At 35.9% G+C, this 23,960-nt stretch overlaps 1 protein-coding gene across 1 annotated transcript in view; it reads right to left on the reverse strand.

The window, feature by feature from the left end:
• The window catches only part of LOC121384244 (solute carrier family 23 member 2-like), a 34,392-nt gene extending 10,998 nt beyond the window's left edge, over positions 1 to 23,394 (reverse strand). The window contains exons 1-6 of the mRNA XM_041514530.1: positions 23,195 to 23,394; positions 21,101 to 21,258; positions 17,350 to 17,435; positions 12,178 to 12,227; positions 8,191 to 8,372; positions 1,126 to 1,246 (exon numbers count right to left, since the gene is read on the reverse strand). Coding sequence (XP_041370464.1) covers positions 1,126 to 1,246; positions 8,191 to 8,372; positions 12,178 to 12,227; positions 17,350 to 17,435; positions 21,101 to 21,258; positions 23,195 to 23,317 — 720 coding nt within the window. The 5' untranslated portion in view covers positions 23,318 to 23,394. The remainder of the gene's footprint in view (positions 1 to 1,125; positions 1,247 to 8,190; positions 8,373 to 12,177; positions 12,228 to 17,349; positions 17,436 to 21,100; positions 21,259 to 23,194) is intronic.
• Between the last annotated feature and the right edge of the window lie 566 nt (positions 23,395 to 23,960).

Below are 23,960 nucleotides of genomic sequence, written 5' to 3' on the forward strand. Positions count from 1 at the left end.
TAAGAAACCCAAACTGAATTTTGTCTTCTAATAATTTCGTACGTACGAAAAAACTATATTTTAGGAAATAAGATGAAATTTAACCTAGTACAAAATATACTACGATCCGAAACACGTTTAATATACAGCCACTAATATTTTATGCAGAAAAATATATTCGATATGCAATTACAATCGTTAAAAAGTCTCTGTTCGTTATTTGAATACCTAGTAATGGCGGACTGGAATTAAAGTTGCGTGTACAGTTTACAAAAACACGTTGTATTAAGCTTGAGATTATATGAGATTATGTATATAGGAGATTATTACCCATGTGTGTTTCGGTATCGTAAATATCATATATTAGGAATACAAATAATGTATAATGCTTACCAGAAGCTCGCATAATACAATTTGTATTCCTAATATATGATATTGACGATACCAAAAAACATTCTGGTAATAACACACACACACACACACACACACACACACACACACACACACACACAATTTGATATAATTATTGTTTAGGATGATAATTTACATCAAAAATAAATAATTTTTGTAGGGTAGATCTTTTTAAACTTTAGACTGACTGGACTAGTACTACCTATATGCCTGGCTCTACATCATCAGATTCTATAGTCCTTACCACGGAAAACGCCGTTTTCTTACTATGGCATTTACTACAAGTTATTTATTTCTGCGCCGATTGTTTTCTAAATTGCACACAAAAATAGTGCGGTTTTTTTTGCTGGGGTGTCGTTAAACATTCATTGATTGATTGTTATATACCAATCTACTTGAAACATTTGATTCAAACTGAAATTATTTACCAAAAAGAGCTGTCATAGCGCACGCCTGTCCTGGGCGCAGGTGTTGGCTCCTCCGTCCAGGACGGGAAATTCGACCACTGGCATAGCCAAGATAAAATATTGTGTGCGTGCGTGCGTGCGTGTGTGGGTATGGATGATTTTATTAAAATTAAGTTTTTTAAAAAAGAGGTTTGATGGGGATGGAGGGGGGAGGGTGTCATGACCCACTGAAATCGACAACAATGGGTTGTTTTTAACAATTTAATGAAATTATGAGCTGCGATCTAAGATAAAGCGGTTCACGTGTTCTGCAATGCATTGAACTCACCGGTGCTACTTGAAACAGAGGATATCTGCTTATGTGGCAGCCTTTTGACCTCTTGAAGGCAGGCGTCGGGATTTTAATACCAGACAGAAACAGACAAAACAGCAGTATCAGAGCGACAGTCCTGGAAATATATAATATCATATATAGATTATTTCATCACAATATTATTAAACTGAACTGTTTAATGTCATTAACCGTCGTTAACTACATTAAGTCAATTTTTTTCTTTTAATTAAAAAAATTTGGGGGGGGGGGGAGGGGATAAGGGGCCGTTCAGATAATACGTAACACTATTTTCGTTAAAATTAGACACCCTCCCTCCCTCTGTAATGCTCCGTAACGCTAGACCATACGGTTGTCTCCCATTTGTTACGCATCCCATTTGTTACACACACCTGCATATTCCCAGTTCTTACACAGTCGGCTTAGGAACTAATTAAGAAAAACCCTATAACCTTAGTGGAACAGTCTAGTCCAATTCAACTTTTCAATTCAATTCAACTTTATTCCATCTAACCAACCACATTGGTACATAATACATGTATGCATTTGTAAACCGATATGCATACTGCAAATCGGAAAAATAACGCGCGCATACCCCCCCCCCCCCCAAAATTACTAAAGGTCCACTTTTCTCTATTAAATTTAAATAACGTTACGTAATCGTTGTTGTTTTGAGGGGGTTATTTTTATGTTGATTGGTCCCATCATGAGCAATTCGCACCCACCCATTAAAAATCCTGCGTACGGGCCTGCTACGCCACACAAAATCTGTTCAGGCTGTGGCAATGTATCCGTCCGGAAATTTTAAAAAGAAATGATGTCAACACGTTCAAGAAAAAATATTTTTTAGACGTGTATGTGTGATTGTATGATTGAAAGAAAGAAGTGTTTTATTTAACGACGCACTCAACACATTTTATTTACGGTTATATGGCGTCAGACATATGGTTAAGGACCACACAGATTTTGAGAGGAAATCCGCTGTCGCCACTACATGGGCTACTCTTTCCGATTAGCAGCAAGGGATCTTTTATTTGCGCTTCCCACAGGCAGGATAGCACAAACCATGGCCTTTGTTGAACCAGTTATGGATCACTGGTCGGTGCAAATGGTTTACACCTACCCACTGAGCCTTGCGGAGCACTCACTCAGGGTTTAGAGTCGGTATCTGGATTAAAAATCCCATGCCTCGACTGGGATCCGAACCCAGTACCTACCAGCCTGTAGACCGATGGCCTACCACGACGCCACCGAGGCCGCTTTGTATGATTGTGTCTTCGAGAGGCAGGATTTAGTTCAGTCGGTTGTATGCTCGCCTGAGGTGCTTGCATCGCAGGATCGAACCACCTCAGTGAATTCATTAAATTAATTGTGTTTTCCTCCCGTTCCAACCATTGCACCACAGCTGATCAAAGGCCGTGGTATGGGCTTTCCTGTCTGTGGGAAAGTATACATAAAAGATATTTTGCTGCATTAGGGAAAATGAACGGGTTTCCTCTGATGACTACGTGTTAAAATTACCAAATGTTTGACATCCAATTAGCCGATTATTAATCAATCAATGTACTCTAGTGGTGTCGTTAAACAAAACAAACGTCTGTTTTGTGTGTGTCTGCGTGTTTGTTGTGAAAACAGAGTTGTTCCCCTGAATACAAAAGTAATAGCATTTTATTATTCAGGGGAAGCAACTTCGTTTGAAACAAAGACACAAATTTATACGTTAAAGGGACATTCTTGAGTTTGCTGCAATTTTAAAGATGTTATCGACTAACTGAGATTTTTTAACGATTGTAATTACATACCAAATATGTTTTTTCTGCATAAAATATTAGTGGCTGTATATTAAACGTGTTTCTGATCGTTCTAATATTTGTACTAGGTCAAATTTCATATTATTTCCTAAAAACAATTTTCAAAACAAGAAAATATATTTAATATGTAAGTTTAATCGTAGAAATATTTTATTAGTCGGAAACATCTTACAATGGAACAAACTCAGGAATGTTCCTTTTTAAAAAAAAATCACTTTTTTTTCTTTTCGCAGTTTTCACATATAAAATAATGCACAATTGCTATATAAATTGTACGTACCATAGGATTATATAACACACAACCAATAATACAGGAAAATTATTAATTAAGCCATCATTTAACATAACAAAAAGAAAACAAAATAAACAAAAACAAAAACAACCAAAGGGATATATTTCATAATAGGACAGAGTTGCTTTAATGTGTAAGATATATTCCATTCAGTATTCAATTTTATTATTTTATTATTATTAATATGTATTTTACTAACATATCTATTCATTTTCAAATTTAAGCCGCTTCAGAAAATTATAACCTTTTATTAATTCCCATCAGGTTTGGTCTGCTGACAAAAGATGTTTTCAAAGTTTTATTTCCTATTGAATTTGTCTGATTTGTTCGTACAACATAATACAAAGTTTATCTTGGTGTTTAGCTATTGCAGAACTAAATGTTTGTCGTTATCAGGTTTTTTAAACTACTGTCGAGCACCGTTGTGTCGATATCGTGGAGACCACACAAAAATATCGAGTTAACGAAACATCGACTCAAATGTTAAGTGAAATATGTAAAAAAAATGTTTAAAAAAATGCACAAACAAAAGAGTCATATATGTATATATATATATATATATAAAAAAAATGTTTTATCGAATCATACATTTTTTAAATTTAAGCCGATGAAAATTATTATGCTATGAAAAATAAATTAATCTATCAATCTGAACAAAGTTAATAATCTTTTAAATTTTTTAATAAATTGTTACATAAAATCACTGTGGACGTTAGAACAATTTAAATTTAGTTTTTAACAAAGATATATTTATAAAAAAGTTATAAGAAAGTATATACCAAAGTAATAATAATATTAAATGTGTTTTCATCATGATAGACTGGAGAAAAGATTTGCAGCATTTTAATTAAGCTTTGTACATGATAAAATAAAATTAATTTCAATTATACTTGTTGAAGAAACTACAGTTTGGACTGATAGCCAATTTAATATTGAACAGAAAGTTATTTGTAGGGATAATTCTTTGAATTATTTGATATTGAAACCATATTAACTTGGTATCTTTTACATCAGTACTATTCCACCGAACATAATCTCTTTTATCATCTAGATATATATTTTGCAGCTGATATGGATGAACTTAACTCCATGCTGTATATATGTTGTGCTTGTGTGTGTGTGTGGAGGGGGGGGGGGGGGGGGGGGGGCAAAACAAACAACTCTAGTGTACCAGCTTTTAACATTTCAAAAATCGTAAAGTGGGGAGAAAATAAATTTTAAATAAATGTCCATATTACATATCATGTATATTAGCAATACCTAATAAATTCCAACTTTTAAAATAAACGCTTTTACTATTAGTTCTAATTAATGAGTTACACATTAAAGGTTCAGATGGTATGTCATCTTCCCAAAGGTTCACTTTATGTCTATAGAGTGCAACGATAATTGAAGACTTCTTTTCAAAATGTATCAGGAATTATTTTGCAACATAGTCTATGATAATCATCCTTTGCAATGGTGATTAGAATCTGTTTGTTAAAACGTTTAAGAAAATTGAACATAGCAACTCTGAGTTGCTAACTATTGTACTTATTCAAGATAATTTAAGAGAATTATAAAAACCCACCCAAATTGAACATGCTTAAGCCACCATTTCCTCTTTTTTAGCATTAAAGTTTTTTTTCTATTTATACAATCAATAGAGTTCTTTCAAATACAGGAATAGAACATTGGGGGTTTGTATTAAGGTTCAACAGAACCAGTTTAATTAGATTTCTCATTGCTTATTAGGTCTTCTATAATTTTAGAAAATAAAATGAAACGATACGGTGCTAACGGACAACCCTGTCTACATCCATGTCCCACAGAGAATATATCTGAGAAACATCCACTGATTTACAATCTTTATTCGAGATAATGACCAAGTTTATAATATTTTCGCCAACATTAAAAACATTCTCTGAATAAATTCCCATGAAACGGAATCGAAGGCTTTTTTCGAAATCTGCCAATGAAAGCAGTGAAGGTATATTTATTTTGGTATAATACATCGTCATATAATAATCTGGTGTTTTCACCAGTACATCTACTAAGCTGATAGAAATTCCTTTTATTTCCATGTATTATTATATAAAACTATTGTTTTGTTCTATTTGCTATACAACCAAATATGATTTTGTATGCTGGTCTCCAGGGGTGGGGTTTTTTTTTTTTAGTATCCACAAGCTTTGTTTCCTTTTGGTTTTAAGTTAGGCCAGTATTTTTTTATTATTCGGTTTACGAACCCGCCGACGTAAATTTTGCTCAAAAAAAAAAAAAGTCGTATTTTTTCACTTTTATTGTTTATTTTTTTACCGCCGACTTCCACAAATAGCTCTAAAGAAAAAAAGAGTTACCATTCTAGTCTATTGTTGCGCATTTCGTAAGGTAACAGTGAGAAATAACACTTATTTCGTCAATAAATATACCGTTGTAGATACGAATTGTTAATTCGTCTTCGGTCGCTCTCTTTCGGTCCGATTCGCTATTTCGCTCCGATTTCTATGCACCGCGCGGTTGCGCACAGAGACCTCACTTCCGGAATAGCAGCGTGACGAAATGGAATCGACGCCACAAAGAATCCACATCTATCAAAGTAGGCATATTAAAAAAAAAAAATCACCCCTACTAATACACCCCAAACAGGGTTTTTTTTTGGGTTTTTTCCCCTTCCTCCTACCTTTGTGCACAAAAGTTCTTGTTCGTAAACCTAAAAATTAAAAAATACTGGCCTTATTGAAAGTTACTCTATTTCAAAAGAATAATTGATTTTTTTTCATCAAAGCATTTCCGACATCTTTCAAAAAATATTTTTAAAATTCTGAAATAAAGTTAGTTTGTTTTGATTAACGACATCACATTGATTCATTAATCATCGGCAATTGGATGTCAAATATTTGGTAATTTTGACTTATAGTCTTAGAGAGGAAACTCGCTACATTTTTCAATTAGTAACAAGAAATCTTTATATGCGCCATCCCACAGACAGGATAGCACATACCACGGTCTTTGATATACCAGTCGTGGTGCACTGGCTGGAACGAGAAATAGCGCAATGGGCCTACTGATGGGGATTGATCCCAGACCTACCGCTCATCAGGCGAGCGCGTTACCACTGGGCTACATCGGGTGGGGGGAGGGGGTCCGTATCTGGACCATGGACTATATAGTTGCAGTAATATAACAAGCACTGGCTTCCTATAGTATTTGCTTTTGATCGTTACTATCATTACCAATACTGTAACAAGTTACTGTTACTAATTATTGTTTTGTTTACAGGGTTCTTTTTCTCAAGATTTAAAAACATATATTTGGAAGCGAAGGTTTTTCTCCATCTTCGATCCATTTTTAAAACGCTGTGCCTTAGTTTGGTTTTTTAACTACAAACCATCAGTAACCCATTGTGATAATGTAAATAGCATTCTTTACTTTCAAGTTTTAAAGTCGCAGAACATAGTTTTAATTCGTAAAAATCGACGCTAAGTTTGGTTAATCTACAAACCTGTAAAACATCTGGATAAAGTTACAAAACGAGAGGAATACCCGCTTTGAAAACATTACACTAGGGCTCGTCTTCATAACCGTTACTTCTCGGAGATACGTACGTTTTTAGAATTATGAAAAATGCATTTCACAGATAAATGTTCCAAGCTATCAGTACAGATCTACAAATTATTGTTTAATGACTATACAATGTGGAACAAACCATAAATGGATTTTTAGTGTTAGAGATATATTTTATAAGCTTCGCCTAAATAATACCTGGGATAAGCAAATGTTTAGACAAAGACTCAGACCAGTTTTTACAGAAATCCAATAAAGGTTTAACTTACAGACTATTTAAAGAGAACTTAGTGTTTGAAACATATCTCAATATACTTGATAAAACTATATGTAATACATTTCTTAAATTTCGTATAGCTAACCACTTTTTACATATTGAAACAGGAAGATGGGCCAATATTTTATATGAAAACAGGAATGTATATATTGTACTGTTGATCATGTTGGTAATGAATTTCACTACTTATTTATATATACAAAATTTACAGAAGATAGATGTAAATATATTCACAAATATTGTTTTACAAGACCAAATGTAAAACAATTTAAGCAGCTTTTTAATTGTAAAAATATAGGCACCCTTAGAAACTTGTGTAGATTTATAACTATTATTAACAAACATTTCTGTTCCTCCTAAGACTTTCATTATTTACAGTTTATGAATTCTTTTTTCAAACCCTGTCATCTTGATGCTGTTATATTATATATGTATATTTGTATTCCTCAAATGCCATCAAACGATGACCCCGAGTGTAATAAAATTCTGTTCTGTTCTGTTCTGTTGTACATAGATGAGTGGCCGTCAGATACCATTTATCTCACGAGTTGTTTTAAAATGTATCTAACGAGCGAAAGCGAGTTTGAAACGTTTTTAAACGAGTTGTGAGATAAATGGTATCTAACGGACACGAATGTATTATTCTATTTCTTACATATCCTCAAAATCCAGGTTTAAAGCAAATTTTAACAACTTTTTCGACTAAAAGTTATTTACCGCCGTTGCACTTGTAGCTGACTTACGCGTCACAGACACATGATAGGTTAACTATACGTCACAATCTAATCGATTCCCATCGTGTAGTTTTCCATTGGATGTATAGCACTGGTGACCTGGTCACCACCTAGGAGTAGCCAGTCGTATGTCTCGAAATTGTTAACACACGTACGTGTGTAACCAACCATGTGTAACCAAAAATAACGCATGGTGTTCTCACCAACGGGTGTGTAAGATATTGTATTACAAACATCGATATGACGACAAACACTTCAGATGTTTGGACATGGATAATCCAAACAATAAAATGCAACTAATGTCTAATTTCAATTATCAAAACGCCTCTAATAGTAAAAAACAAAAACCCTGTCGTACATAGAGTCTGTCGCTTTAAACAGTTGTGTTATATGGAAACTTACAGCATGGCAATTCCCCAGTGTGGCTGGCTGAACCTGATAACAACCCCTGAGAGAGAGATTCCGATCAGGGCGATCGTTGGAGCGATGGTCAGAGGGCCGATGAAGCGAAGCAGAAAACCAACCAGTCCAGTAAGCCCGATGATGACTTGTGTTATAGAAGCTAGCATTAGGTTGCCTTGGATCTACAAAACAACAGGTCGACATATAATTATACAGACTTGTGTTAGAGAAGCTAGCATTAGGTTGCCCTGGATCTACAAAACAACAGGTCGACATATAATTATACAGACTTGTGTTAGAGAAGCTAGCATTAGATTGCATTGGATCTACAAAACAACAGGTCGACATATAATTATACAGACTTGGGTTAGAGAAGCTAGCATTAGGTTGCCTTGGATCTACAAAACAACAGGTCGACATATAATTATACAGACTTGGGTTAGAGAAGCTAGCATTAGGTTGTCCTGGATCTACAAAACAACAGGTCGACATATAATTATACAGACTTGGGTTAGAGAAGCTAGCATTAGGTTGCCCTGGATCTACAAAACAACAGGTCGACATATAATTATACAGACTTGGGTTAGAGAAGCTAGCATTAGGTTGCCTTAGATCTACAAAACAACAGGTCGACATATAATTATACAGACTTGCGTTAGGGGTGCTAGCATTAGGTTGCCTTGGATCTACAAAACAAGAGGTCGACATATAATTATACAGACTTGGGTTATAGAAGCTAGCATTAGGTTGCCTTGGATCTACAAAACAACAGGTCGACATATAATTATACAGACTTGTGTTATAAAAGCTAGCATTAGGTTGCCTTGGATCTACAAAACAACAGGTCGACATATAATTATACAGATTTGTGTTATAGAAGCTAGCATTAGGTTGCCCTGGATCTACAAAACAACAGGTCGACATATAATTATACAGACTTGTGTTAGGGAAGCTAGCATTAGGTTGCCCTGGATCTGCAAAACAACAGGTCGACATATAATTATACAGACTTGGGTTAGAGAAGCTAGCATTAGGTTGCCGTGGATCTACAAAACAACAGGTCGACATATAATTATACAGATTTGTGTTAGAATATTATTATAATAATAATTTTATATCTGTGGCGAAAGCGAGATTGCTCTTAATCTTGCAAAAGGGAACACCTATATGGGGGGGGGGGGGGGGGGGGGGGCGCTACCCGAAAAGCAACATTAGTTCACATAGCTGGACTTACTAGTCCCCTACCGGTCCAACCGAAGAAGACTTATAGGTTTCGTATCCGTCCGTCCGTCCGTCCGTACGTTTGTCCGTCCGTCCGTCCGTTTGTCTACCTGCTTGTCACACATATTGTTTCCCGGACTATTTTGTTCGCAATGTGGGACGTACCCCAGTGGTAAACTAAGCGTTGGCTTGATGCGCGGTCGGTCTAGGATCGATCCCCGTCGGTGGACCCATTAGGCTATTTCTCGTTTCAGCCAGTGCATCACAACTGATGTAACAAAGGCCGTGGTATGTACTATCCTGTCTATGGAATGGTGTATATAAAAGATCCCTGGCTGCTAATCGAAAAGAGTAGCCCATGAAGTTGCGACAGCGGGTTTCCTCTCTCAATATCTGTGTGGTCCTTAACCATATGTCTGACGCCATATAACTGTAAATAAAACACTTCCTTCCTTCCTTGTTCGCAATGTCTCAAGATACTGAGCTGAAATTTTGGTCGTAGCTTTATCACGTAATGTAATATTACAGATCAAAAACCTAAAGTTACAGGATCGAGTTCGTATAACTAGATTCCTGTCTTATCAAAGTTTGTTTTGTTTAACGACACCATTAGAGCACATTGGTTTACTAATCATCGGCTACTGGGTGTCAACCATTTGTTAATTTTCACATACAGACTTAGAGAGGAAACCCGCTACTTTTTTAAGTTAACAAGGTATCTTTTATATGCACTATTCTATAGACCGAATAGCACTGGCTAGAACGAGAAATAGCCCAACAGACCCATCGACGGAGATCGATCGTAGGCCGACCGCGCATCAAGCGTGCGCTTTACCACTGGGCTATATCCAGAAACTATGCTCCTTGATTGGGCAGTTAGTATAGTGCAAACGGGATAGAAATGGGATTCGGGTATATATAGAGCAAAAGGGTAATTTTTACAGAAGAATTAAGCCATCATTTTCTTTTTATAACGTGTAACATCATCACCAAATACTTTTAAGACTATTATTTCCATGTTCTATAGCGCAAAAAACAACAACAAATGGTTTGACGCCAAACAAAACTACCACCAAGTTATGACTGGAACGTCTTCCATCTAAGAAAATAAGCTGCCTTTTTTCGGACTCATTTTTCAAGATGTCATCAGGTGGTTTGGTGCTCTCAACATTCCAGTGATTATGTTTAGCCATAACTACATAGGTTATGCTTGTGTGACCGCCTACTTAAAAACTAGGCCTCTGTTACGGCCTATTTGCTAAGCGTTCCCTGACCTCCTTTCAGTTCTCGGTTAATGACAGTGCTCTGTAGAAATATTTCTTTCTTTATTTGCGTGTAAAAATATCTTATATAATTTTTCGACTTATGAATGGCAAAAATTTGGTGAAAACTCGTTAATACAAGTGGAAATAAGATGTTTTTAACATCTCAATGGCGTAGCCAGCATGAGGCAGACGAGGCGCTTGCCTTGTCTCGAATTTCCCCAGATTGATTTTATTTTTCCCATGACACTGATATTTATTTTACAGTTCTGGGTTTGCCTCGGCGTTTTTTTCCCTCTCTGGCTACGCCCCAACATCTTATTTGTTAATGTAGAAAAATGATTCATTATGGAACATATTGTTATCAATACAACAAATGGATGTGGACTATCCAAAGTGTGCTGAATTATCAATTTGTACAAAGTTATAATCATTCGTCGCCTTAAAGGCATACTGTCACGGATTTAAGGAACTTATTTCTCTAAAAATGGATAATAAATAAAAATCCCATTAATTGTTGGAAACCAAATCTAGGTATCGCATCACCTTAACTGAACCATGATGGAGTTAAATCCATGTCATCCCTCTCGGCAATTTTGCCATTGCCATAATTCAATTATTTTTACAAAATGTCATTAATAAATGGAGTATGGTGGTTATGAAGGTAATTGTCTGTTAGACCATTAAATAGGTCAGTGGTCTGTGACAATATGCCTTTAAGACATTAGTTAAAAAGTGTAAACGTGACGCATACACGCGCGCGCACACACACATACACGTGTATACACACATACACATACACACACACACACACACGTGTATACACACACACACATACATACACATACACACACACGTGTATGCACACACACACACACACACGTGTATACACAAGCACACACACACACACACACACACACACACACACACACACACACACACACAGTTCCTCCTATTGTTATTTTTAAATAAATCTATACCAGAATTAAAATCCATAGCCTTTCACATTATACATACTGTTTTCTAGAAAAATGAAGGCTTTTTTTTCTTTTTAAAAAAGAAATTTATTTCTTAAACTCAAGGCTCATCATGAGAACATATATTTTTAGCCGTATAAATCCGATTGGAATTAATTATGAATTTCTACGGAACAAACTGAAAATAGTCGATTATAAAACCGGAAGGAATATGAGTGGTGACGAAACGCTTACTGTCTTCGTGTTTTCTGCCAGTTAGCAAACCACTCCGAATTAGTTATCCCACTAAAAATGGTACATATTTCGATAATTAAAATATTTGATCAAAACAAAATCGTTATGACTAATATTGAAATGGATGTTGTTGGCACTTACATGTTTACAATTCTTGATTTATAAATGAATGAATAAGATAAAAATAAAGTTTGAAATAGGCGTGCGTGCGGAGATTTTACCGTGATACGAACTTAACATTTGCATATATTATTTCCCTTATTAACCCATCACAACGCGTAGGAATACCTCACCTCTCGCATCCTGATCTCCCAGGGTTGAGTTGTGTTGCTAGGGACGGGTTCTACAATTAAACATAAAATAGAATAAGAGACAAGACATAATAATAATAATAATAATCATAATAATAATAATTTTAAAATAATAACAACAACAACAACAACAACAACAATAATAATAATAATTATTATTATTATATACCCAAAGCCTTTTGTTTTTATACAGTTAACGATCGTTCTGACCGCTTCTCCTCTTTTGATTAGTACTGCAGACAGCCTTATTTGTACTTACCCGATGCTGCATTTCGCAAGGATCTGTTTGCGCTAAGGTGCAGTCGACTACCATATACATATCGAACTAAATATTGCGTACAAACATGAATTCCATAAATACAACCATAATGGAGGCCGCCAACTTTGTTGCTTAACGCAGAAGTACTAATCATAATAATAGTAGTAAGTTTTAAAGTGTTAAAAACTGAAATAAAGCCAACACATTTCCTTGTGGAAAATATGAAACATGGATATCATATTACAAAATCCATTGTTGCTAGTCAACTTGTTAAAGGGGTATTCTCAAAGTTGCAAAATATTCAAACATTTTTATAAATAGAGGATACTCCCCGAGTGTATCGTGACGAGTTGATAAAAGTATGAAATCCGAGGCTTGCCGAGGATTTTATACTTTTATCAACGAGTGCTGATAAATTATGATATCACAAGTCAAGAGGGGGGTATTATTTTTATCATCCATTATCATTCTTTTCATTTGCGACAGTTGTAAAAAATGTTAGTAATGTGGATTGAATGTCAGCGGTAGACTCGTTAACTAGCAGAACGGCAGTGGCGTGACGTCACTAATGGTATGTTTAGCGCCGAAACAAACACAGTGACGTAACAAAACATTGTCTTGTGATTAAAATTTGACCAATCAAGATTATAAGAAGCAATATCTCCTGCCGAGATATCGCAGGAGATATCGCAAATTATAGTGTCAGCGATATCTCCTACAAAAGCCTTTAATGGATGATAAAATAATTTATTTTTCCTGTGAAATGTACAGGTTATAATTTGCCCACAAAAAATAAATCCAAATCATTTTATTTACTAGTCCTACTACACGGGTATTTTTTAAATTTAAATTATTACATAAACCAATATGGGTGATCGACAGGTTAACGCGTGACGTCACACTTTGAAATAATGGCGTGTATATGTCAATATGTATATAAAAAAATCTTTGACGACGTAATAAATTAGATGGCAACTTTTGGTTGAAATTTTAACAATATCCGGGTGGCTTAAAAGTAATGACATTTTTTCTTTATCTAAAAGGTTATTGAAGTTTACTACAGCAGCTACTGCCTTTTTAAAAATATCTACTCTAATGGCATCATAAAGAGGACAGTGAATAAGAACATGTTCTTCAGATTCTACATAATTAAGACAGTTAAAACAGTACAGGTTCTTTTGTGAGGGCATCGGCGTAGTAACATATAATTCAGTGGTAAAACCATGTTTAAAATTTCTATATGTACGGAATTTAGTTCCTCCATTTTTTTCTAGTAACGTGTCACGTTTCAAAACATTTGTCCATTTAATTTTAAAAACATCTAATGCTTTTTTTTTCGTTTCTGTTATTGAAATTGGATTATTAAAAAGGTTAATTGTATTATTAAAACCCAGAACACTAAACTGTCTGTGAAATCTAAAATGCCAGTTTTTACAATATTAACCCAGGGCCCGTGCTTATAAAACTTTTAGAGTCCAGACTCACCATCTAATGACGTCACACGCATACAATTTGTATGGCGTTGTCATGGCATTAGTGTCTCAGACTCTATTAGAGTATCGAGTCTAGACTCTAAACGTTTTATAAGCGCCAGGCCAGATGTATTGTTTGACCATGCACAATCTCTAAAATTCAGCAAATTAAAATTAAAGGGAGATGCCCTAGTTTCAACCCGTGAAAATTAACACTAAGTTTAGTTAATCTACAAACCTGTAACACCTTTGGAAAAAGTTACAATTGAGTGAAACATGAGTATGTGACTTTGAAATGGTGAAATATCCTCTAAAAAATAGACTAAAACTCGACTCCATAACTGTTACTTCTCAGACGCACGTGCGTTTTACAAAATATGAAAAATGCATTTTGTGATATTCAAAACACCAGGATGACCAAAACCACTTCGAATGTACGGATGTGGGTAATCTAAACAATAAAATTTAAGTAAAGTATGATTTCAGTTATCAGAAAAGGCTGTAATAGTAAAAAATATGCATTAGTGTTTAAAAACTAGGGTATGACCTTTGAGTGTTCTGCACCAATGTCTTGCTATGGCTACTGATTGTCTTACAGCAACTGCAGTGTATGGAGCAAATTTTCGTAGACCCAGACAAAAGCGCATGGCTTTATTTTGCACAGGATTTACACATGCAAATTCATTTACTCTCCATATTGTAGCAGAAATAGTCTCTAAGAGGCCACTCAAGTGAGTCATATAGTTTGGTAAAAGTTTGGAATCCGACGTTGCCCATATCTTTACGCTTGGAGATAACGAGACCTAAAGCTCGGGAGGCAGAAGCAATGGCTCCTGTTTTAATGAATAAGCGATGAAGCTTTTCAATATAGTTTATATTTTTCGCCAAGGATTGAGAAAACCACTGTTTGCGCCGATTTGCAACACATTACAAGTTTGATAGTTTTTAGTCAATGATGCAAATATTATATTTGGGGCTGTTTTTATTATTTTTAACCTTGTGGTCTACAATGCACGGTTACATAAATATCGTATTGTTCCGCGCTATATTTATGGCATGTGTCATAACAATACCTTGAAAATTGTCACGGAACACTTCTGACGTCACGAGTGGCTATAGCACTGCAAGCTTGCTACAGTCGCCTTTTTTTTCAAACTGACATCATTCAACGTCGCTGAACATGGGCGTACATGGGGGGGGGGGGGGGGTCCGATGGGTTCGACCGAACCCCCCCCCCCCGAAATCGCTTTTTTTATAATTTAATATATTTGACATTGAAATTTGACATTATTATATTTACTCAACATAGAAATATATGTCCAGTATCTCTGCAATCTATTTTTCAAAACTCAAAATAGAAATATATGCCCAATATCTCTGCAATCTATTTTGGAACCCCCCTTTTCAAAATCCTATGTACGCCCATGCTGAATGCTATTATACATCGATTGTGAAGATATTCTCGTCATTTACCCATGACACTGATATTTATTTTACAGGTCTGGGTTTATCTCGCGGTTTTTTGTTGTTTTTTTCCTCTCTGGCTACGCCCCAGTCGATGGTACGTAAAAATGCATACCTTTGAATATTTTTGACATCGTTGACATTTACATGAGGAAAGTAAGCAAATGACTTTCATATTCATAGACATCGTCGGGAAAATGAGGTTAAAACGAACAAAGAAAGCAAAAACTATTTTTTGTCTGTCGTTAGCTGTACTGCTATCTAGTTATTGAAGTCACATGATTATAACGATGCCTGCCGACAAAACTATCTTCACAGATAGCCTACTTGCTAAAAATAAATGGTCTTTATATGTTTTAGTATCAATATCTTTCTAGATGTCTGTTTACATATTTATTAAAACTCTGAATGCATCTTATATTTTTGAACCAAACATTTTCATTTGCTTAGCTTATAACACAATTGTAGGACATCAGAATTGTGATATTCGGGGAGGGGGGGGGGGGGGGGGGTCTTCTTTTTTTAATTAAATTGTCTGTTAACATTGATAACTGGTAATAATATTTAAACAAAAATTAATAAATTATTACAAGTACATGTTTTGCTGTACAACATACATGTTTTGATAAAACACTGAACAGTTTTGTTTTGAAAAGTTCTGACTATAAGCTATACCATTGACAATGAAAAAAATGGAAAAAAAGTGTGCATTTGGAAACAGCGGAGATAGCTGATGTAAAATATAGTAGGGCGCAGAAAAATAAAGGAGGGCGGAGAATGTGAAAAGAGGGCGGCAAAATGCAATAGCGGAGCGGGCCTGCCCCGCTTAAATGGAGCAGCGAGAACACTGCCACTAAACGTTTCACTCATCGAAACAGGTGACGTATTTAACAATATTTACGGATGAAACATGCTGCAGTTTTTGACGCACTTTCGGAAAACTTAGCTACATAGCAGCTAGTTTAGAGCACATCTGAAACGTAGAAATGCTAAGAAAACGGTAGCTATTTAAATAACAACTGTCTACTTATAAGTATTGATGTGCTTTAGACCCGAATTCGTATGCTCACCGAAACTGGTATCCCAATGCTACAGTAATATTTAACATTTATTTTAAAAGCTTGTGGATAATTAATAAATTACAAAGTTCGCAGGAGTGCTACACGACATTTATGAAACTCGTTTGGCATTGTTTCAAACCTCTCGCTATCGCTCAGCGAATAAAATAATTCCCAAACTCGTTTCATAAATTCCGTCTAGCACTCCCACTCGTGCAATAATCTATAGCCTCTATCCTCTATTAAAAACATACTTATCTGCCCTTGATTTGCATAGGGATAAGCGGTCCCAATCCGCCACTAAATGGCTCCAGTCGATTGCAACAAAGGCCCTATGTTACTACTGAATCGCGAATTTCTAATAGAGATTATATGTATTTGTTTATCATAAATAGGCCTACATGTAAAAATAACCAAATATGACATTTTTGCAACTTTGATAATATACCTTTAATGAATAACATTCTCAAGGTGATGCATTCCCAGTCTGGAGCTCCACGCGGTAAGACGTGTTTCTTTCGCTTGTGCACACTGCACGTGCTTTCGTGTGCTCGACTTGGGGGTCCTTCATTTCGTTGTTTTTGTCAGCGAAATGAAGTTTTCTACTGGGATGTATGCGGCCATTGGAACTGATTGAACGCTGGAACGCTTCTCGTTTCAACAGCCTGCACCACTAGTTTGTATTCTTTTTTAGCGAGATTCCTTGCCACGTCATTTCTCCGTCTGACTGTCGACTTGTTTTTTTCGTGACTCGTATGACGGAGGTCGGACTCGGGATGGGCGTGTTCGAAATCCTAGTGGTATATGGGCACGTTAAACTAGTTATCATCATCATCAAGGTGGTGTTTTACGAACACACCCGAATGCACTCAAACATTCACGAAGTAGTTTAATTTCTTACCTGATGGACAGCGCCATTTTTCGAGAGCCATCATGGCTGCAATCGGTGGTATGAACGTGTGCGACCCTCCCTGAATAATGGGCAACCTGCAGGTATGTTTTGATATAGTTGTAATAAATAAAACGACAATAATTATTTTATATATATTATATAGGCAATGTAGTACATTTAACAAGTTTTAGTGATACTCTGCAGATACACATACTTTAAGAAGTTTAGAAATCATCTTCGGGTTAGCTAATCGGTTTATATATATATATATATATATATATATATATACAGTCAAACTTCGTTAACTCGAAGTTGAAGGGGACGACGAAATAGTTCGAGTTTCAGGGAGTTCGAGTGTTCGAAATTCGTACAGCAGACCTCAAAGTGAAACTGCATTGCAGTATTATCATTTCGTTGATATCGGATGTTAGCACATTTCTTCTGTGTACATGATAAAACTAAGTAAATATTAACAGAAACGAGATAAATCCGATCAATTTGACGTACATCTCTATGTACTTTTATTGTATTAATTGACAGTAAAGTAAAAAGAGAGAAAAAAAAACTGAAAGCACGTACTTACATATAACCGGAAGTAAGCGATAAATTAAAGTTGATATATTTTTCAAATTTCAAAACAAGGCGGAACGTAACGTTGTAATAAATTAAAAACTGAATGTCGATTAGCACTAAGTACGTTTGTTTACCAAATAAAAAATACATAATATAAATAGCAAAATTATTGTAAATCACAAAAATCTTTTTAAAAACCCTCACTAACATAGCGAGACATAACATAACAAATCAAAACGCTGTATGCCAAATAGCACTAGGTTATGTATTTTTTTGCACTCGTTTAAGAGAAAAAACAAACAGCGTTAATTGTTATTACAACAGTTTTTTGAAGATTACAAGACTATCCGTACTTTGTGTAATGAGGCCCGCTGCCGTGTACAAACACCGACAACCCAATGCAGGCATGTAGGATCATTTCGTTCCGCATAGTCGGCGATCTATTATTCTGTAATTACCGCGTGTATCATCGATAGCCGAGACCAGTCGGGACACTCACGCTTGGCTTGGGTGACAATTCATTTTTCTTTAAAGTATTACCGGTACAGTTAAAAGGCTCAGTCACTCCACAAACTTCGAGTTTTGGAAGTGCAATATCCCTTATTTTTTTATGGTGGGACCACAAAATTACTTTGAGAGATAGAGTTTTTCGAATGTTCGAAGTTTGAGTGTTCGAAGTCTGTTATTACTAGTTTGTATAGCAGTTCGGCCGGGACCGCCGTTTCACTTCGAGAGATCGACGTTTACGAAAGATCGAAGTTTGAGTTATCGAAGGTCGACTGTATATATATATATATATATATATATATATATATATATATATATATATATATATATATATATATATATATATAATGTGTGTGTGTGTGTGTGTGTGTGGATGTGTGTGCGTGTGTGTATGTATGTGTGTCTGCGTGTGTGTGTATGTTTATGTGTGTGTGTGTCTGTTTTGTGTGTGTGTGTGTATATATATATATATATATATATATATATATATATATCATACTTTAGAATAACATGTCAACATAAAAAAATACCTCCAAATAATTTCATTTACTACTATGGTAAGGTGTCTTTAATTAAACAGACATTCTTTTTCTTTGCTTGGGCACATGATGTCAATACCTGCTTCAAACAAATTAATAATAATCCCTTTAGCACAGCCCCCCCCCCCCCCCCCCCCCATCCCGAGTCAGGCCACTGATCTTATCGGAGGTCGGACTCTGGATGGGCGTGCTCGAAACCCTAGTGGTATATGGGCACGTTAAACTAGTTATCTATCTATCTATCTATTTATCTAGCACAGTCCTGGACCGATTACTGTTATATAATATTATATCGTCAACGTCCCTAACTGCGTTATGCTTCAAACTCCGTTCGGTTTGTTTTCTCGTGCACGGTTCGCGCAATCAACATCCGATTTGTTTGGGAACATTTCCATTAACAATAAAGTTCAGACTAGTAAGTATCTAAATACAAAACTTTACAAAGCCCTAAAACCATTAATTTCACTGGTTATTTTTCCGCACATGTATGTGTGATAAATAATCACAAATTAATCAGTCCCGCACATTAAATCTTTGCATAAATTGTTTTGCCCTGTTCGCTGCGTAAACAGGATCAAGTCCGTATAACTCGATTCCTGTCTTATCAAAGTTTGTTTTGTTTAACGACACCACTAGAGCACACTAATTTATTAATAATCGGCTTTTGGTTGTCAAACATTTCGTAATTCTAACAAATAGTCTTAGAGAGGAAACCCGTTACATTCGTTTCCATTAGTAGCAAGGGATCTTTTATATGCACCATCCCATAGACAGGATAGCACATACCGCGGCCTTTGATATACCAGTCGTGGTGCACTGGCTGGAATGAGAAATAGCCCAATGATCCCACCGATGGGGATCGATCCCAAACCGACCGTGCATCAAGCGAAAGCTTTATCATTGGGCTACGTCCCCCCCCCCCCCCGTCTTATCAGTCGGGGGGCGGGATTTAGTGCTCGCATGAAACGCTTGCGTCGCAGGATCAAACCACCTCGATGGATCAATTCAGCTGATTTGTTTTTTTTCCTCGTTCCAACCAGTGCACCACAGCTGGACTAAAAGCCGGGGTATGTGTTTTTCTGTCTGTGGGAAAGTGTATATAAAAGATCACTTGCTGCATTAAGAAAAATGTAGCGGGTTTCCTCTGATGACTACGTGTCAGAATTACCAAATGTTTCATATCCGATAGTCGATGATAAATTAAACAATGTGCTCCAGTGGTGTTGTTAAACAAAACAAACTTTACTATTACTTTTTATCAAGTCGTAACAAATTTTATAAAATCGGCCAATCCACAAAATATGGCACGTTCACTGTCGGGACAGAGTTGTACATAGCAATGATACTGGTAATATTCGCCTGACATCTGAAAGGATCCAACTCCATGGGTCGTCTTCTGGAGATTCTGCCCCCCCCCCCCCCCCCCCCCCCCCCCCAAAAAAAAAAAAACACCCCCAAAAACCCCACACACAACAACAACAAAAACAACAACAACAAAAAACCCCAAAAAACAAACAACAACAAACAAACAAAAACAAACAAACAAACAAACATACACAAAAAAACCCACTCTACTAGGATTATTATTAAATTATTGGTTGTAATAATATTTATGACGATTTAATTGAAGGTATAATGTGCACACTTCAAAGAAAAAGTATTTTTTTCTCTCAGGAAATCGACATCATGCAACTTTAATATTGCGCCTTTAACATTATACTATAGGGACATTCCTGAGTTTGCTGCAATTTTTAAGATGTTATCAACTAATAGAGACTTTTTAACGATTGTAATTGCATATCAAATATATTTTCCTGCATAAAATATTAGTGACTGTATATTAAACGTGTTTCTGATCGTTCTAATATTTGTACTGGTTTAAATTTCATTTTATTTCCTAAAAAAAAAAAATGTTCGTACGTTCGAAATTATTTGAAGACAAAATCCAGTTTGGGCTTCTTACACATATTAAGACGATCAGAAACACATTAAATATATATGCAATGATATTCTAAACCAGAAAATATATTAAATATGTAAGTTTTCCGACTAGGAAACATCTTACAATGCAGCAAACTCAGGAATGTCCCTTTGTAAATTATAACATCATTCTATGGGTCACGAGATATTAAATGATTGACCTAATTCCCAGCGTGTCCTGTAGGATCGTGGCAACTCCGCACATAAAGAAAGTGATGCTCATCAATTTGGCGCGAACGTCCAACAAGCCGTCTGCACAGATGTAGCTCGTCACCAAGAACGGAATGGACAACGTTCCAGAGATACACACGATTATTTGCTGGAATAAAACATTGAAGTAGTCGTGTTTATACATAAAGTCTAGAAAACGTTAAGGAGTTAAAGCAAGCATGCCTAATTTGCATAAATTTAACATGGCTACTTCGAAAAGAAGTATTCCATTGATTTGATAATGTTAACTCACAGTATATTTTTCTTATGGATGTAAATGAAGGAACAGAAGTGACAAGTTGGTGATGTAGGTTCTTGTATTTTACTTTTGTTTTATTTGTGGGTTTGGGGTTTGTTTTCATTTGTTTTCGTTTTTATTTATTTATTATTTGTTTATTTTATTTTATTTTATTTTAACTTCTTTCTTTTTTCTTTTCTTTTTTTTTGGGGGGGGGGGGGTGACGTCCGGTGGTATAGCTTGGGTCGAAGTGACGTCAGCTCCGTCCATCTCCTCTATGCACAGAGTAAACAAACGCTCCAAATTACGACAAGGCGCTTCGCTTTCATAAAACCTGACTTGTAAAACAACATAAATGACTTGATAGTATAATAAACTATTTAACTAAATATATTTCAATTTGCATCAATAGAACGAAATGTTATAGTATTTTTCTTTTTTTAAAAATCCAAAGAAAAAAATGCATATTATTAGGCCTATTGGTATGCTACGTTCGAGCAAAAACGACCACTCATGATACCCAAATGATAATTTTCTTTTCTTTGGGACTACGTAATTGGTCAGTTTTGTGATTTTAGATGGGAAAGTCTACTTAATCAAGGGTTTTACAGAAGTACTTACAGTAATAAAGCAGGACGGTTGATCGATTACGATTAGAGGGGTGTCCGTGCGGTTAACACACAATACCCTGTGATCTTAATAAAAGAGGCACGTCTTTTTAGTGTGTCTAGACACAGTGTCTGGGGACCGTCTAAATATACACCTGTCAATAAGGAACCACAGGTACAGGCCACGGAAAAAAAATACCAATTAACTAAGAAAACACTCCAATTATTGTTTCAGTACTTGGGTTAATTTATGTACAAAACGTAATACAGTTATGTCAACACTTTGACAATGGTGGTTTATTTTGTATTAAAAATAATATATAATTGTTGCTGGCTTACTGGGATGACTATTATTACAGAATATTGCGATGCATCCGCAAAAATCAGGTATGTTTTGTTTCTTCAGTTCGAAGACTAATTCCTGACGTGACACGTTAGGTATTACTTAACCACCAGCTCGCCAGAGGGCGTATTCACTGGGATGATACAAAATGGCTGCGCCCGTTATATATAATAGCCGTCACATTTAACCGTTTTATTAATTAACTATACGATTATACTTGTTGATATTAAGCAATAATGTGCATTATATATCACTGAATATGCATACTAGGTCAAATGCCTTAATTGTCCCTTCCTTTAAGAAGGAAGGAAATGTTTTATTTAACGACGCACTCAGCACATTTTATTTACGGTTATATGGCGTCGGATATACGGTTAAGGACCATACAGATATTGAGAGAGGAAACCAGCTGTCGACACTTCATGGGCTACTCTTCGATTAGCCGCAAAGGATCTTTTATGTGCACCATGCACCATCCCACAGACAGGATAGTACATACCACGGCCTTTGTTACACCAGCTGTGGAACACTGGCTAGAACGAGAAATAGCCCAAAATGGGCAGTCGAGCGGCATACCACTGAGCTACGTCCCGCCCCTGTATCTGTTGAACTAACGACACTGGACACCAAATAGGTGTAGTTTAAAATATGATAATGTATCTCAAAACAAATAATCATGTTAAATGTTTACTAAAACTGGTATTTAATTCTGTGTTTTGAGAGCATTTTCCCCCGCAAAATAACGACATAAAAATGTCAACCGTTTCGACACCTACATAAAGTGTATGACACGTTGGAGAGCCAGTTTAGTAACTGGTCGCTATATTTACAGTTGTGATAAAGAAAGTTTGTGTACCTGAAATCCAAAAACAGGCCAAAGTAGAAAATGTGGATGATCTTCTACCCCGTACACTACTTGACGTTTTCGTGGTGGTGTATCCATTCTCACGTTGTCTTCTTCAGATTTCGTTGACTCCATTGTTAATCCACTTGTCCCGACTGTCTACGTATCTTTCTGCTGTTACTTTTAACCGGATAGCGTGTCCCAAGCAGGTGACGTCGTCCGTCCACGGCAGTTCACAAAACGCTTAATGTACCCATGCATGGATTAAGTAGCTACATATATTTCAATTGAATACAGATCTGAAGCTGTGCGAGTGTAATTAAAAGCCAGTGTGAATAGATCGTTCGATCTTCATTTGTCGTTCTCTGACACACCATTCTTCGCTATTCTTTGAATGAAATCCACATACTTTGGTCGCCTCAAAATGTTCGAAATGCCAACGAATTGGGACGCATTTTTTTTGTTTAGTGAAGTGGTCTTTTTCTTTCTTTTTTTCTCTGTTGTTTTTTGTTGGTGTTTTTTGTTTTCTTTGTTTAGGTGAAAGGATTTTTTTCAGGGGTGTTATGTTTTAAATGGCGACACATTTGTATGTTGTACCAAGGCAGTTGATCATATCCGTTACCGTACGAAATTTAATGATATAAGATGAAAAATCAACATCGTATTTGCCAAATATATGAATTATTGTGTGACCTTATTTTGTGGAATACAGAGATGTATTACTTTATAACTGTCAACATGTTCCTTTGAGCTTTGTTTTATGTAAAAACACGACTTT

Source organism: Gigantopelta aegis, chromosome 10 (genome assembly GCF_016097555.1).
Source record: "Gigantopelta aegis isolate Gae_Host chromosome 10, Gae_host_genome, whole genome shotgun sequence".
NCBI lineage: Eukaryota > Metazoa > Mollusca > Gastropoda > Neomphalida > Peltospiridae > Gigantopelta > Gigantopelta aegis.